The sequence below is a fragment of the Sphaerodactylus townsendi genome, linkage group LG01 (genome assembly GCF_021028975.2).
Source record: "Sphaerodactylus townsendi isolate TG3544 linkage group LG01, MPM_Stown_v2.3, whole genome shotgun sequence".
In the NCBI taxonomy this organism is placed as follows: domain Eukaryota; kingdom Metazoa; phylum Chordata; class Lepidosauria; order Squamata; family Sphaerodactylidae; genus Sphaerodactylus; species Sphaerodactylus townsendi.
In genome coordinates, this window is record NC_059425.1 from 176,274,248 (window position 1) to 176,292,206 (window position 17,959).

At 46.2% G+C, this 17,959-nt stretch overlaps 1 protein-coding gene across 4 annotated transcripts in view; it reads left to right on the forward strand.

Annotated features, from left to right (window-relative positions):
* AGAP1 (ArfGAP with GTPase domain, ankyrin repeat and PH domain 1) overlaps positions 1-17,959 on the forward strand; it is a 426,302-nt gene that overhangs the window by 56,296 nt on the left and 352,047 nt on the right. For 3 of the 4 annotated variants that reach the window (XM_048500437.1, XM_048500447.1, XM_048500465.1), the window contains exons 3-4: positions 2,852-2,939; positions 3,661-3,672. In XM_048500437.1, the coding sequence (XP_048356394.1) occupies positions 2,852-2,939; positions 3,661-3,672 (100 nt within the window). The remainder of the gene's footprint in view (positions 1-2,851; positions 2,940-3,660; positions 3,673-17,959) is intronic. The other variant, XM_048500456.1, reaches the window with a different exon arrangement.

Genomic DNA, 17,959 nt, shown 5'->3' on the forward strand with positions numbered 1-17,959 from the left:
TGTTGCCAAAATTATACACATTTAAAAAGTAAATATTTTGAACATATTTTGTATGTTTCTATGCACAGGAATTATCAGTATCTAATCCTATAAATTGTCTTATATAAGATTTTTTCATATTACATATTTTGAATAAAACCTGGCCATAGAAAAACATTTTATTTATTTCAAAAACATTCATATAATTTTTCTATGAATTTACATATAATTTTTTCAGCGATCTCCTAAAATACCTAATTTTGCCATTAGAAAAATTGAACAGGGTCCCTCGAACTTTTTCATTCTATAGATTTACAGTGAGAAAAATTTGTCTTAATATGTGTTTTATTCATTTCAAAAGAGAAGGTAGTTCAGAGAAGTTGTGCGGGCTGTTGGCCAGCACTCCCCCAAACGTCCATCAAAAACAGAGAAAAAATCCTTGGAAAAAATGGAACAACTTATTTTCCCCACCTATGTTTCCCTGGGCTTTGACATTTCAAGTTTGAACAGAACTTATGGTGAATTGTAAGTCCTGACAAAATTGTAATTATTCAGAAATTCTCGTATAGGCTGTATTGGCCTTCACTGTTGCATTCTTCCTTCAAGAAGGTTTATAGTTGGTTTTCTGCTTCTTAGGTGTATTAATTGTAGCCATTGTGTTTCTTCGAAATGTGATAGATGCTTCCAACAGAATTTGTGCTTCTTGGTTTACTTGCTTTCTGCCCTGTGTGTTTTCTTGCTTGAGGGTTGATAATACAGTGGAACCTCAGTTTTCGTTGGTAATCCATCCGAAAAGTATCGATGAAAACTGAAACTGATGAAAACCAAGGCAAACTTTTCCATTGGAATCAATGTAAATTCAATTAATCCGTTCTAGCCACTCCAAAAAAACATACCAAAAACACATTTTTGGTGAATAAACAATGTTTAATGCTGAAAACAGTAACAAACAATAACACCAGGACCAGCTTCAGAGCCAGTGGACTAATATCGCACCAGAAAGCTGTTCAAAGAGGTCTGTTTCTGACGCCTCTTTAAGATTTGTCTGAAATGGGGCAAGACATTGTCATTAAACAAGTTGCAGACACGGCCTGCGACAGCTTTGTCCGGGTGATTTTTCTCCACAAACCCCTGTACCTTACTGCAAATCGATGAAAACCGAGGCAAATCGATGAAAACCGAGGCAAATTTTTCACTGAAAAAAACGATGAAAACCGAAACCGATGAAAACCGAAGGCAGTGAAAACCGAGGTTCCACTGTACTGTTGTTACAGTGGTATGTTTGCTTTCTGTTTTTCCTCTTGACTCCCTGACTCAACTGCTAATGAATTTCTCTCTGTGTTGCTGTGGATATTTACATGAATGCCCCAACCTAATTACTGTTTCCATTTTGCCCCTCCTGCTTAAAAATAATCATAAAATAACCGTTTGTATTGTCTGTCCTTGTACACACTTGCTAAATTTGACTACATTGTTGCTGCTTCCAGAGGCTCAGTTGCAGTTAGATTTCATGAGTTCATGTGTTAATCTTAGGCCTAATTGAAGGGTTGTGTTGTATTCAGAAATAGCAGTTGGAGGAAGCAGCTTTAATTATATACTCTGAGATGCAGATTGCTTATAGTATTGTGAAACTGTTTATTCAGAAGATTAAAATTTCTTCTGTATAGTTAGAGTAACATATTTTAGAACAGGGGTCCCCAAACTTTTTAAACAGGGGGCCAGTTCACTGTCCCTCAGACTGTTGGAGGGCCGGACTGAAAAAAAGTATGAACAAATTCCTATGCACAAATGATTGTAAAATGTTTGATTTCACCTTTCAGCCTTTCTGTCATGGTCTATTTTTAGAACAGTGACCAAAGTATGTCAAGTACAGGGTGGGCTCCAAATATTGTTGGGGAGGCTGTGGAATACCTTCCCCTGTAAAAAAAAAAGCAGAACTTTCCCAATGAAGCATTCCATCTAACCCAGGATTAGGTATCTTCCTGGGGTTCTTCCTCCCTAGCAGCCAGCGAAGCGATTCCACCAGCCTGGCTGATGCCAATGGGAGTGAGGCCGGAACAGAAAGCCTGAGGAGCAACACATGGGGTGGCCGAGAGGGAAGAGCAAGGAGCAGGAGTTGCCACGTGTAAGGTTTCCAACTCTGGGTCAGAAAATTCATGGAGATTTGGGGGTGCCATCATGTAATTGCAATCAACAGCCATTGGGGCCGGTTCCTCCTCTCCCTCGAGCCCCCACTGCACATGAATGGAGCCATCGCCGCCATGCCTGGCGGGCTGGATAAATGCCTTCAGGGGGCCACATTTGGCCCCCGGGCCGTAGTTTGGGGACCCCTGTTTTAGAAGTACAAAATATATAAAAGGCACTTTGGCTTATTTTACAATCCTCCATACTATTCCACAGCAATTTCCACACATGAATACAACTGTACATTTTTAGCTAGAGGTTACGCAGACTATTATAACGCTCTAACCACTCCCCTTTTGGGGAACAAGATTTGAAGTGTGTGTAATTCAAGTTATCGATAGAAGTGCTGTTCTGTGTGTATTCTAGGTATGTTTTTGATTAGCTTTTTTGTTTGATGTCTTCTTAAAGCAGTGGTTCTCAACCTGTGGGTTGGGACCCCTTTGGAGGTCGAACGACCCTTTCACAGGGGTCGCCTAAGACTCTCTGCATCAGTGTTCTCCATCTGTAAAAATGGATAGATGTTAGGGTTGGGGGTCACCACAACATGAGGAATTGTATGAAAGGGTCGCGGCATTAGGAAGGTTGAGAACCACTGCCTTAAAGCATTGTTAAGTTGCTTATTGAGATTTTATCCTTCACTCAGTTTGTAAGATTTTAAAACTGTCAACTTTGTCTCTTGTTTTCGCAGGGCATTGTGGGAAATCTAGCTAGTGGGAAATCTGCCCTTGTACATCGGTATCTGACTGGGACATACGTCCAGGAGGAATCACCAGAAGGTACATCGACTGACCATCCATTGGAAACATGTTCTTACTGCTGTCCTGAATTTTGTACATGGTCAGTTAGTGGTAGTCGGCTGTGCTATATTAGCACAGAAAATCAGTCACTCTGGATATTGTGCTAGATATAAGTAAAAAGTAAAATTTTAAGTGCTTGCTTTAGTATAAACTTTAAAAGGACCACGTTTGTCACAAGAGCTGTATTTTGAAAGCTAGAATGACAGAATACTTGGAGGGCTTTTTGTCTCTCCTCTCTCCCTTCCCTTTTTTGTTTGTAAATTCTTTAACCAAATGGGCGATTTTCCTAATTTGATTGCAAAATCGACTTCTGAGCAGTTTGACAGAATAGCTTTAATTGCGCTGTGTTGTTCGTGTCTCGTGCGGTGGCACTGAAGAATGTAATTTGAATACCGCTTCTTGCCTGTTATTATGATTTACTATGTTTATTGTGCTAAATTAGAGAGAATTGTTTACACAATGATGCTAAAGAAGCCATGTGTGTATGAAACATATGCAGGATTTGTAATTGAGTTCAGATTATGAGTAAATCAGTGGTTGATTTGAGATTGTTATGAATCATAGCATCATCTTATTAAGGTAACATTTGCTAAAATTAATATCCTGATTATGTTTATTCTCCTTATGAACTTTTAAACCCCACTGAGACACTGAATTTCTGGTTCCTTCTTTTCCTTACTGGCTGTTCCATTCTTTGCAGATATGGATGCAGGTAACTATGTGTTCTCTTCATAGCAGCTCTTGTTTTGAAGAGAGGAAGCCGAGCGTTTGCTTTAGTTTCCCTTTGTTTCATGTGCCATCTTGTTTTCCCTTTTAAGTTATAAACGCATCTCACTATTGTCACACTGTAGATGTCTCTTGGCAGTAGTCTGTATATAGATTCATGTGTTTGTAACAACATCTGTTTGAAATTAACACTGCCCAGAATGCTTATGCTAACAGTATTTCAGTGAGCTCACGGAGACCTTTTGGTTTTGACTGAGGGCCCATATCCCTCCTCTCTCCTCCAGAAGAATTAGACTTCACCTCCATTTGTCCTTAGCATCAGGAACCTACCCAGAAAGACTGGGGGTGGGGGGGAATGGGATGAGGCATTGTATTCACTACTGACCAGTGGATGGTCTTTGTAAGTGTAGCCCATGCTACGTGCTTCCCTGCACCCTGCATCAAGCTGGTGTTTTGCCTCTACTGAATCAAGGAGCAGCACAGCACTCAAGTGCCAGGGGCGTATCTGCCAGAGGGACCATGGGGGGGGTGTCAATTGACCCCCAGGCACCATCCATTAGGTCACGTGGGGGGCACAAAATCAAACCCCCACGTCACCTGAAGGAGCAGCTGGGCTGGGAGCCTGCCACCCCGGAGGAGGAGGTGGAGCAGCTGGGCCAGGAGCCTGCCATTCCTGGCCGAGGGGCATCCCTCGGCAAACTCCTGGTCCGTCTGCGGGCCTGTGGCAGGCTCCCAACTGGGAGGAGGAGCAGTTGGGCCAGGAGCCTGCTGCCCCCGGCCGAGGGGTGCCCCTCAGCAGGCTCCCAGCCTGGAGGAGGTAAGTGGGGCTCAAGGAGGGGGGCAGGAGGTTGCGGGAGCAGGAGTTGCCCCTCGTGCGCCATTTTATCTTGGTACGCCTTCTCGGGTCTGATGGGAGTGTAGGCCTAACTCTTCCACAGTCCAGCCCCGGGTGCTGCTGTTTCCTAGGAACTCCACAAACCTTTGCTCCTTGTGCCATTGATAGTATGAATACCACCTGGACATCTAAAGAGATCTGTCCCTGCAGAACAGATGGCACCATTTTTTTAGTGAATGCTCCATCTTCTTAATACATTGATGTATACCAGCCACGTCTTTTAATCATGTTAAGGTAACATGCCAAACATGAGATAACAAGTTTTCATTTGATAAAATGCATCTCATGACATGGACGCTGGCTTACAACAACTTCTACTACAATACACTGGTTAGTTTTCAGGGTGCCACAGGATTCTTGGCTCTTTTGACTGGCAGCAGACTAACATGCCTACCTCTCTGAAACCTGAAGCAGAGGGTTGAAAATAATAGAATTTTGAAGGCGGGTCTGATGCTTTGTACATATTTAGAACTCATGGGGAGGCCCTCAACTGTGTTGAGACTGGGAACCTCTTTGGAATTGTGAGGGAGGGTAGTGGGTATCGCCACAATGGGAAATCCTAACCATTTCGATGTGTATTTTTGCCACGATGGTTCCCTTAAGTGAAACTTTCTGGAGGAAAAATAAAAGCTTTTTGTAATTCTAAGAAAACTTCCAAATAATAAGCATGATTTCCTGAGCTTTGGAAACAATTGAAATAAATAGTATTAAAGGATGGCTTTATTTATTTGTTTGCTTGTTTATTTTTATTTTGTTCAATTTGATATCCCGCCCTCCCCGACTAAAGCCAGACTCAGGGCAGCTAACATACATATTAAAATCACAATAGATCATTCAAAACATCATTAAAACACCCAATGGTCACTTTCTCCAGACGGTGATAAATAAGGATTGCCCATAAAACGCATTCACTAACTATTCACTATTTACCAACTACAAGTCTTCAAGGGGTGGGAGATTCTGAGAGGAGACGCCTGTATTTGGGAGACTCTGAGCATATGGGTTTTTCTGTGACGGTATTCTGGATTTGATGGGTGGGAGGTGATCTGAGCTGAGTTTTTCTAGGCTGATGCTGGGAGAGAAAAATGGTGTTGCCCTCCTTCTCACTTCCCTCTTCTTTCTTCATCCATTCTATCTCTTGTATTTCCTTCCACTTCCCTCTTCTTTCTTCATCCATTCTATCTCTTGTATTTCCTTCCACTTCCCTCTTCTTTCTTCATCCATTCTATCTCTTGTATTTCCTTCCACTTCTTTTAGACGTGATACCTCTCCTCCGCTGAGAGCCAGCGTGGTATAGTGGTTGAGAGCAGGGGGATTCTAATCTGGAGAACCGGGTTTGATTCCCCACTCCTCCACCTGAGGGGCAGAGGCTTTTCTGGCGAACCAGATGTGTTTCCACACTCCTACATTCCTGCTGGGTGACCTTGGACTAGTCACAGTTCTCTCAGAACTCTCTCAGCCCCACCTACCTCACCAGGTGTCTGTTGTGGGGAGAGGATGGGAAAGGAGCTTGTAAGCCACCTTGAGTCTCCTTACAGGAGAGAAAGGTGGGGTATCAATCCAATCCTCCTCCCCCTTTCTTCCCCCCTTTCTGCTGGTACTAGAGCTGTTGTTTTGGCGAAGGAGCTTCAAGGTTAGGTCTCCATTGCAATTAAAGCTGTGTCTGAGGTCTCACCTTCTGGGAAATGGCTAGAGCTTAACGTTCTCTCTCCTCTTCCCGAATGGAAAATAGTATAGGGTAGGAGAAAAAGATGGATAAGGAGATGGAAGGAACGTGACTGTCAGTTTCCCCGTTCGGACAATAACTCACTTGATGGGTTCAAGGATTTTATTGAAGACATGAGGGAAAGAGCAGAGTAAAACAGTTGTGAGGAAAGGGCGCCAAAACTGTTGATAATACGTTGTAGCAAATCACACACACACCCCCACATGTGAACCAAGGCAGCAGAAAGAATCCACAGAGCTCCAAGGCCAGAGCAAGACCGCAACAGATAAGCAGCACCTGCCAAAGACTAAGCATTCCCCAAACGGTCACCTCCAAGTTGGACTATTGTAACTTGCTCTACGCAGGCCTGCCCTTGCTTTTGATCCGGAAGTTACAGCTGGTCCAACATGCGGTGGCCCGCCTGCTCACAGGGGGCGCCTATCGTGATCATATTCAACCTGTGCTGCGCCGCCTGCATTGGCTCCTAGTTGAGTTCCAGATCATCTTCAAGGTATGGGTATTGACCTTTAAGGCCTTACGCATCCTGGGACCCTCGTACCTCCAGGACCGCATTACCCCATACGTCCCTACTAGAGGCCAATCTGCTGTTCGTTCCCGGCCCCTCAATGATGCGGCAGGAGCCTTCCCACTGCGGGCCAGGGGGGGCTTTGCTGCCTCTGGCCCCGGCCTGATGGAACACTTCCTTTCCTCCAGCTGTCGGGCCACCTTCGTGACTACGGTGAGGTCTCCACAGGGCCTGTAAGACGGAGTTGTTCCACCGGGCTTTTGGAGTGTCCGGCCGCTGATGTGCCCCCCGCCTCCTCCCCTCCCTCCCCTCCCCTATTTTAGCCTCTTGTGTTGGGGTCCCTTTACCATCTATGGGACTCCTCCCCCCCTCTGGGAGGGTTTTTAATTAAGGATTTACTGCTGACGCTGTTTTTATATGTTGATCCCCGTTTGTTTATTTTAATTGGGTTTTAATTGTACGTTATATTACTGTGTTGTTCACCGCCCAGAGCCCTTTGGGGGTAGGGCGGTATAAAAAAACCTCAAAAATAAATAAATAAATAAATAAACCATTCCTCCCTCCCAGCTAGTGGCAGTCCTGACAGTGGCAAGGGAAAGAGTAGGCAAGAAAGAACTGTGAGTAGGGCAAAGGAGGCGTAAGAAAAGAGACCTTGAAAAGAGTGAGGGAAGGGGTCAGGAATCAAGGCAGCAAGTGAGCACCACACATCGGAGTGAGCTACAATGCTTGTAGGAAGCACACTAGCAGATCATGGAGGCAGAACTGTGCCTAGGATGCCATCTGGTTTATTGGCTACTCACTGGAAATATGCAAAACTATGTGAACATGCCTGTTGGTGAGTCTATCTTTTGGCAGGCAAGTCCGATTGAGTAGGTTCCCAGAACACTCTCCCGTGAGATTGTGGACAGTTGCTCTGTTCCCATTTCAGTATGCTTTTTTCGAGGTGTGTTAACGCTGTATCAGGCATCTTTAAACGCTTTACGGTTTACCACTGAAGAGAAACAAGGAAGCTCATCTCAGCAGTGCGAAATCAGGTATGAAGACCCTTATGCAGCAAAGGGGGTTCAGCTATACCAGGGGTCTGCAACCTGCGGCTCTCCAGATGTTCATGGACTACAAATCCCATCAGCCCCTGCCAGCATGGCCATGCTGGCAGGGGCTGATGGGATTTGTAGTCCATGAACATCTGGAGAGCCGCAGATTGCAGACCCCTGAGCTATACCAGCCTTCAGAACAATACAGCTGGAGTTTCACACTGCCAGTTTAAATTAATAAGAACTAAAGTATGGACACACTATTTGGAGTTGTATTCATTTAGGAGAAAGATTGGCAACCACTCAAGCAGCAGCAGGTGGGTGGTGAAGGTGAGCTTATCATTCCTGGTCAGCTAATCCTCCATTTATCAACATGCACACTGCTCTTTCCCATAAAAACATACGGGGCACCAGGCGAAGCTTATCTTAGCTGTAGAGCCCAATCCTGTTCTTTTGAAAATGTTTCTGAGCCTAAATCTATGACTCGTATCTGCTCATTCATGTACTGATACTCTCTTCTGGATCAACTTCCAGCTGCAGAGGACCTCTTCCATTGGTTCAGAGTGGCACTTATATCTCCTGGATCCAGCTGTTCCCCTCGGGATGCCTTTCCTCTTCCTTGCTTCTCTGTTTCACCTTTTTACTAAAAATTATTCCCACAGCATCGGGTAGTAGTTAGTGGCAGATTCTAATCTGGTATTTGATTCCCCATAGAGATATTCAATTTTTTTGTTTTTTGTTTTACTTGGGTTTAAAAGATCCAGAATTTTTTTTTGGAAAAAGCTGCATTTCCAGGCTGGCTTCTTTTGGCTTTCCTGAAAATTCCAAGCTGCAGTTCTGAATGCAGGGATTAGCTGAGCTGACCCCTGCATTCTACTCTGCTCCCTCTCCTGCCGCCTCTGAAGCCTACTCGGACTTGGGAGGTGGTAGGGGACAGTTGAGTGTAGGGATCGGCTGAACCAGCTCCTGCACTCCACTCTTCTGGCTGCCCTGACACCGCCCATGTCCAAATGGCTGAGCTGACCCCCGCACTCAGTTCTCCTCGCTGCCCTGCTACTTCTGAAGCCCATTTTGACTTCAGAGGTGACAGGGAAGGGCTCAATCAACCCCTGTGCTCAGCTGTGCTGGTTGCCCTGTTTTCTACCAAGCCAGATTGGGATTCAGAGGTGGCAGGGGAAATCCTGCACAGCATGATAATAAACTAATTCATCTATTCTCAGTATCAGGAGTTTTTTCCCATTGGTTTCAGCTGTATTTAAGCTTGCAAATGATGCAGTAATGCTTTTTCCATACCTTTGTAAGAAATGTTTATACTTGACTAGTGGGCCTGGCCGCGGCGATTGCTGTGCAATAGTATTGGAGTCACAATGAGTGAAGTGGAAAAGAGAAGAAAAGGGGAAGTGAATGGTTACCCCGAGCGTGTGTCATTGCACAAGTTCTTGCCCACGGGCGGGGAGGGGCAAAGGGCCCCCTCGCCTCCCTCCCTCTCTTCAAATTCAAGCTTTGCATGAAGTAACTCCCGTGCGGTCCCTCCCTAATGTTCCCCTTCCTCTGCTAGGGTGGGTGGGCCATGTGCAGGAATTGGCTGGTCTGCCCTTTCACTCCCTTCCCTTGCAGGTAGAGATTCATCCTGGCGTGAAAACACGCTGGGAGGCATGAGCTTCACACGTTGTGTTCAAATTTCAGAGGCGTTTGGTCCAGTCCAAAACCCCGGACCCTCCCCTCACTCTTTTCCTCTTCCTCCGCTAGGTGGAGTGGAGCAGCCATGTGCAGAATGGTCTGCATACCATCCCTTTCTACTTCAGGATGGCAGTGGTTTTCAAGGAAGGCATGGTTGTTTCCCTTGTATCAGAGGGTGTTGCTTTGATGGCCAGCAGATGGCACTGTTGCGGAACAGAACTGTGGTTCCAACTGTCACATGTGTGGCACGTACACAATAACGGGCACAGTTGTGACATGTACACAATAGGAGGTGTGTGGAAACAATTATGGAACGCAAACCTAGTCATATACTTGGCTGAATTAATGCTTTGGCCGTTGTGTGAAAATTTCAAAGCAATCGGTCCAGTAGTTTGGGAGATTACCTGTCAGCAGAAAAACACACTGATAGATTTATATATATAGATAGATTTGATGAATCTGATATCTTAGGTGAAATATTATTAGGATGTTCATTGACAATAATATTGAGAAGGATGCAAATCTTCAGTGGTGATCAGAACTCTTGTTGGGCAAAAGTCCTATCTGGCACCACCCACTTTCTAAAAACACTTGGTGGAAGTGTGTCAGTGGGCGCCAGGGAAGGTATCAGTGGGCACTGTGGCTCCCATGGGCACCATATTGCAGACCCAAAACATAAACAAAGCCCTTTCCGTTCCTTATACTGAACATCTAGCTTCAGGACGACTTCTGGGGAACTTGGAAACCCTTACACTTGAGTGTGTGGGGATTTACACTTGGAATTACACTTGAGTGTGGAGATTTTTGGAGGGGGGATTGGATGGTTAGTCTTAGTTGTGAACGTAACATTTTTGAAAATTTTTGAAGCCATGAGAAGGAAAAGGTTTTTTTAACTGTTTTTTGGGGCGAATCTTGGAAATCTTGGGGGAAGTTGACATAATATGAGTACTATTTTCTTACCGAATCTAAATCAGTTTTACCGCTATAACAGTGTAATTTATTTAGTTAATATATAAAATCATACAATTAGGCCATATTTAGGGAATTTAGAATTATAGTGTCTTCATTTGCTGTTCTTTTATAAAGATGACTGTTCTTTTATAAAGACTGTTCTTTTATAAAGATGATAAAGATAGAACAACTTTTTATAATTGTAAAAACAGTGTTTTGGAAGTTTTTGCCTATGTAGCAAAGCTAGTGTTCATTTATGTATATGCAGCAATCCTCCGGGTCATGCAGATCTTCACTTGGTTGAAAACACGTGCAAACCACTGCTTGGTGGTTTGGAAATGAGATGTAGGCTTAAGTGCCCCCTTATCACCTCTTGCACATAGTTTGCCCTTTACTCTTGTTATTAGTACTAATTATGGTTTATTTTATTTATTTATTTATTTATATTTCAAACTTATAGGCCGCCTCTTCCCCAGGGGGCTCGAGGCGGCTTCCAACATGGCTGTTCTCTGACAGCAACTCCAACAACATAACTTAACACATTTAAAATCCAGCAGCAATCATATACAATTTAAACAGTAAAACAGTAGACTAATAAAACGGTAAAAACGGGCGCCCGATCCCAAGGCTAAAAAGGGAGAAGTAGTAATAGAAAAGGAAAAGGAGGGAGCAGGCGGGCCCAGATGGAATCAACAGTGGGCCCGACCGAAATAACAGGGGATGGAGAATGGCAGCCTCAGTTTTGATTCCGATGTTTCAGTGGGGGCACGAGCTAAAACCCGCGGCCAGCCTCCCCAAAAGCCCGGTGGAATAAGCTCTGTTTTGCAGGCCCTGCCTTGGAACTCACCAAGGATTTCCTCTGGGGGCCCGAACTGATGGAGTAGAGCATTCCACCAGGCAGGGAGCCCAGAGCCGTAAAGGCCCTGGCCCGGGTAAAACCCAGCCGCGCTCGCCAGGCAGGGCTGGGGTGCGCCAGTAGTTCACCGCCACCGCTGAGCCTGCGAAGTGGCCCTCGATGATGGGACATAAGGGGTGATGCGGTCCCGTAGGTATGAGGGCCCCTTGCCGCGTAAAGGCCTTAAAGAGTTATTACCAGCACCTTGAAAGGAAGCGATCCGGAACTCCGCTGCGTGAGACAGTACAGGCGAAGCATCGCTTTAAAGAGGTGATGTGATCACGAATAATCACCACCTGTCAAAAAAGCGGTACCGCTGCATTCTGGACCAGCTTCAACTTCCCGGATCAATCGCCATAGGAAAGGCCAGCAGCACGTAAAGCGAGTTACAGTAATCTAGCCTCGAGGAACGACGATGCGCATGGATCGCGGTGGCCAGAATTAGTCCAGGAGCTGCAAGGAGAGATGGGGAACCCAACCACTTGGACTGGTACCTGTTTGCGAAGCGTTAAGCACTGGATACCTGGTTTACATGGGTACACCCTGGCAAATCTGCCTCCTATTCCAGACAGAAGTCCAGAGAGGGTTTGAGCTCTGAAGCTGAAAACCAGGGATATCGAGACCAGAGTGACCCCTTCCAAAATAGGCGGCTAGAAATCCCTCGGTCTCTCCCCCCGGCCCAGCCAGAGGACCTCCGTCTTTGTTGGATTAAGTTTTAACCTACTCTGCCTCAACCAACCAGCTGACCGACTCCCAAAACAATGCTGTAAGAGCCCGCAGGGGCAGAGGTAAGCCCTCTCCATCAACAGAGATGAGCTGGGTGTCATCCGCATATTGGTGACAGACCAGCCCAAAGCTCCGCACCAGCTAGAGCAAGGGGTGGCATGTAGATATTAAATAAGAGTGGGGAAAGTAAAGGCTCCCTGGGGGCTACAACTAAGTGGAGCCCTTTGGGAAGCCTAGATCCCCGCTTCCACACCTGCTGACCCCGACCCTGGAGAAGCCAGGCAGATCCAGTCAGATAGCCCGGTGCTTCGCACTCCAGAAGAGACTGCCGAAGCGGATGGATCAAAAGGTCATGGTCGACCATCAAACGCTGCTGTGAGGAGTCAAATTAACACCAAGCAGCGGCGATCCGCCTGTGAATCGATACGCTGCATCACGGGCATGTCTGTGATGGCTTGATGAGGATGGTCTCCGTCCCATGCCCAGCACGGAAACCGGACTGGAAGGGATCGAGCACCGATGCGTCCTCCAGGAAACCCTGAAGCTGCTCCAACACCACTCTCTCAATTACCTTCCCCAGGAACAACAAGTTCGAAACAGGATGGTAATTGGCCAGATCGCCAGGATCTAAGGATGGTCTTTTTAAGAGTGGGCGGACCACTGCCTCCTTCAGCCCACCTGGAAACACTCCTTGCTCAAGGGAGCAGTTGACTATATTCAACAGGTGGGGTCGTAACTCCTCCCACGGCGAAGCTTTATCAGCCAGGAGGAGCCGCGGATCCAGAGGACAGGTAGTAGGTAACAGCAGCTAGGGCCCTGTCAACATCCGGACTTCATAAGAAGTAGGGAAAACCGGTCCGGAAGTTCCCCCGGACCCAAAGACGGCTAAGTGAGGCCACCGAGTTCCTTTACTGTATCAATTGTGGTGGAGAAGGTCAGCGGAGAGACGCCAGCTTATCTACAAAAAAAGCTCTGAAATGCCCTCACAGCCAATAGCAGCAATTGAGGAATTTGTAGACCAGCCCTCCACCAAAAGAAGAGGTGAGGATCGAACAATCGAAATAATTGTGCCGGGCCGAGCTGCAGATCTGAGGAGGGCGAAAAATAGACATTCTTACGCCCTCCCGTTAATACCGCCCAACTCATAGAGCTTTCGCCAGCGTCCTATAAGTTGTTAAAAGCGCCGTACCGTCAGCGAGAACTTCCTCCACACTCGCTCTAGCCATCACGACAGGTTCCACGTTTCATTTAGCGCAGCTCCCTCGGTATACCAAGGGAGCTTTCTCAGCCCGTGAACGGGGGCGCAGGAGGGCTACTGGGAGCAATTTCCTTTCGATGGCATCGGCAAGCCCCTGGAGTTCCAGTCTGACGTACCCTGCTCATCGAGGGTGCTGGAAGTGCTCCAGGGTCCCGCCAGAGAGCATTCAGGAACGCCTGTCTGGTTCCATAGCAAGTCTTCGGCCCCAGGGCGGACAAAAATAAGTCCGTGTCGCCTAGGCGGGAGTTGGGACGGCCAGACGTCCACCCGAACCTTCACTGAGAGCAAAATGGTCCGGACCATGGCACTCCTGCTAACAGAGGATACACGCACTCATATTCACTCCTGCCCCAAAGACCAGATCCAAGGTGTGGCTGCCAGCTTCGTGGAGTGAAGCGTCGGTGTTTAGAAGGGAGGAGAGTCCTAGCGTCAGCCATGGATGACACCAGGTCCACTGGCCGCTGAACAAGAGGCGGCGTCCACATGGACGTTGAAGTCCCCCAAGACAATAAGTCGGGGGAACCGCAACGCCCACCCGGCCACCGCCTCCAGCAGCCACGTGTGAGCCATGCCGGGTCAGTTTCCTGAGGTGCGCTAGGCGACCGGTACACCAGGAGAACGGCCAACCTCTCCCCAGACAGCCACTCCAATCCGGCACACTCGAATCCAAGAAGTTTATTGTGATATCCAAATGGGAATACTTTTTAAACCATAAGATTCTCACTCAAAGCCATGTCTTCCCATTCTAGTCTAGTGGGAAAGTGCAGGCAGTCCAATCCAGAGGCAAAGGAGGGGGGAGGTTTGGACGCACCTCTGGAGCTGGTGCAGCCCTACACTGGTGTGAATCCCCGCCTCGCTGGCACAAGGGGCAAATGCGCAGAGGGAAGTGTGGCTTACCTGAACAGGTGCTGCGTGGCTATGTGGCACATGATTCAAAAGCTGCTGTCCATCCCTAGACCCACCTTCCTGGGTTGGTGTGCCCCGAAGCCGGGTCATCTTCCACTGTCTGCCCAGCCCCTGCGCACCAATGGAGCTGGCCTCAGAGATAAGTCACATTTTGCATGGCGTATCTCCATTATCCCCCATGGGGAATATTTGGTGGCTGTTTTGTTTCTGTTGGTTTTGACCACCTCGTGCCCTGGGGAAGCCCTTCAGAGAAGGCAGGGTAGCGCAGGAATTATGCTGCTTGTTCTTTTAGTCTGCCCAAAATTCATAGATCTCAGACCTAGTTTGTTTTTTTTCCGACCCCGACTTACTTATGCCCTCCATATCCCAAATTGAACCGCCTCTTGAACAATGAGGATCCCAGGCAGTTGAAAATGGTGGCCAGGTTCCTGCTCGATATTGTGAAATAAGTCTCTGGCTCTCCTTTTATTCACTTATTTTCTTGAAGTTCGTACTGTATGAATTACGAGCAGTTGTTTTACTCAGTTAAACTCTGGATCATATTACTGCACAGTTTTATCTGTATTTTCTCTTGATGCCTAATAAAGGTTTTTGAATTGAATTGAATTGAATTATGCTGCTGTCCCTGCCTGCCCACCCACCCTATCTGGATTGGACTGTAACTACCCTGCTGTGTAGATGATAGCTAGAGTTCATGAACACTTGGCTAATTTCCAGTGTGGACTGTATGTTTTGTTTAAAAGTGGATGAGTTGTTTAAGCTAGGCTGGTTCCAATATGTAGACCCTGAGTACAGATACGTAGACTTTACTACTTAAAAAGATTGTCCAAAGCTTTGGAGTGGATTGCTGTCTGTATGACACCCAATTATGCATCGTTTTGAATAAGCCTACACAAGCATCCTTCTTTGGATTAAGGCGTGGTTCGGAGGTAGTAGTTGAGAATGGATACAACTTGACACTGGTTAGGATTGATCAGGTGTTGCAGGGAATTGAAATAGATGGTATGATTTTGTCATTTACAGGCTCACAATACAATCCTGAGCAGAGTTTACATCAGTGGATTTAGCGAGGTATAACTCTAGCATAGACTTTCAGTTTGGGGTTTCTGTTGGGATCCAGTCTTCTCAATGGACAAGTAGGACAAATGGCCGATGGCAAGGAGCACCTTTTTCAGATTCATAAGTCAAGGAAATTGTCCCCCTTTTTAAGAGACAGCCAACCTGGCCATTTTGATTCATGCTACTTCACCTTGAGGTTGGACACAGACAGAGGCACAGTCTACTTGGGGCTGCCATTGAAGACAACACAGAAGCAACAACTGGAGCAGAACGTGGTGACCAGAATGGTTGATAGAGTCAGGATTCTGAACGCGTTCCCCCAAGTTTGAGTCACCACATTGACTGCCTACATCCACAACCCAAGATCCTCTTATCAATTCAATTCAATTCAATTCAATTCAATTCAATTCAACCTTTAAAGGCATACAAGATCCTCTTATCTCTAAGGCCCCTTCTGCACATGCAGAATAATGCACTTTCAATCCACTTGCACAATTGTCTGCAAGTGGATTTTGCTATTACAGCTGCAAAGTGTATTGAAAGTGGATCGAAAGTGCATTATTTTGCATGTGCTTTGAGGAAGAGGCCTAAGAGCTATAACTACACCTACATGAGCAGCAGTGGCGTAGGAGGTTAAGAGCTCGTGTATCTAATCTGGAGGAACCGGGTTTGATTCCACAGCTCTGCCACCTGAAAGGAGCTTCTTCTTGGAGGCTTATCTAGAGGGAATTCAGGTTTAGTCTGTGCACTCCACACGCCAGCTGGGTGACCTTGGAGCTACGATCACAGCTTCTCGGAGCTCTCCTCTGAAGCCCCACCTCACCTCACACAGGTGTTTGTTTGTTGTGAGGGGGGAAGGGCAAGGAGATTGTAAGCCCCTTTGAGTCTCCTGCAGGAGAGAAAGGGGGGATATAAATCCAAACTCTTCTTCTTCTTCTACATGTCCTCACAGGATAACTCTGATAATTACATCAGGGACTGTTAGTTGTTTCGCCACTTGAGGTAGTAAGAACTTTCTCTGCTCAGGCTGTCTCAGTGTCTGCTCCTGTTTTATGAACTGGTCTCTCTGAGAAGATGAGAAATGCTCCAACCTCGCATAGATTTTAGAAGTTCTGTCAATTGGAAATGCCTGGTCGGCTTCCGGTGACACGGGTCGAGGTCAGTCGGTGTGAGGGCAGTGAAAGAAAAAACTTGCTTTTTGTTTTTCTGTTTCTATCACTTTCCTTTGGATTTAGGTTTAAGCTGTTTTTTAAAAATGGTATGAGCTTCTTTGAGTCCCACTGATTGGGGAAAAGTGGAATATAAATATCTTAAGCCCCTCGTATTTTTAAACAATTAATATTCATAACCCACATCCGTCCCCTCTAGGGACTCAAATCGGCTTCCAAACATAGAGAATTGTCATTGAGACAATTAAACAATGATAAGCATGGATATGGAGTTCAATTATGTGTTTTATTTCATTCTTTCGCAGCACAATGCCACTGTTTCCAGTTTTTGCTGTGCAGATAGGATTAGTAATGGGAATTTAGCTTTGAGCACTAGATTGAGGACTTGTTTTAGTTGCTAAAGCTAGGAGACAAACTAAAATGTTTTTATTACCTTAAAGAGCCAGGATTTCCCAGACAGAACATGTACCGTATATACTCGCGTATAAGTCAACCCGCATATAAGTCGAGGCACCCAATTTTACCTTTAAAAACTGGGAAATTTTATTGACTCGCATACAAGTCGAGGGTGGGAAAGGTCCATCAGGAGGCAGGGTGCTGAGCTGGCAAAGGAGCCACAGCTGGAGGAAAGGAGCGCCCCAGAAACCTTTGGGAGGCTTTTTAAGGAGGGGTGAGGTGGGTGCATGCTGGTCTGGGGAGAGGGAAACCGGCTGAAGGCAGGAGAAAGCAAAGCAGAGAATGCCTCGTCCCCCTCACTAACTCACACTTTCTTTCTTGTAGGCTCTAAGTCTAAGGCTTGGTTTCAGGGAAGCTGCTGCTCGGGGCAGCCTGTCTCTATGGTTTTCTTTTAAGAAAAAGAAAAAGTCTAAAGCGGCAGCTTCCCTGAAGCCAAGCTTTAGACTTAGAGCCTGCAAAAAAGAAAGCGTGCCTTAGTGAGGGGGACAAGGCTTCGCGACTCGCGAGTAAGTACTGCGGCTCCGTGGGGGGGGGGACCCGCGTATAAGTCGAGGGGGGCATTTTTCAGCCTTAAAAAAGGGCTGGAAAACTCGACTTATACGCGAGTATATACGGTAACTTCTTTTACAGCATATAGGAAAAACAACAACTCATAAGCTGTCTGCAAAGAGCCTGGCTCTTGGAACCTGCCGTAACAATTCAACTAGAATACAAGAGTCAGTTGTTTTCTGTGACTTGTCTTCCCAGGCGTGTTCTTTTTCACTTTTCTTGTTGCTAAATTTCAGAATAACGTGACACAATGTAATTGTTTAATTGGGGTGTTTTCAAAAGAGTACAGCGAGAAGCAATTCCAGATTGTCCCCGATGAAATTGATTCCAATCAGTGTGGAATAATTGTGTCTGACTGCGATGCAGTATAAGCACAAAAATAAACGGGAGCTGATGCTTCCATGCTTTGAATTCTGATGGGTATACTAATCGTTTGATATTGCCCCTTTCACTCAGAGTACAGG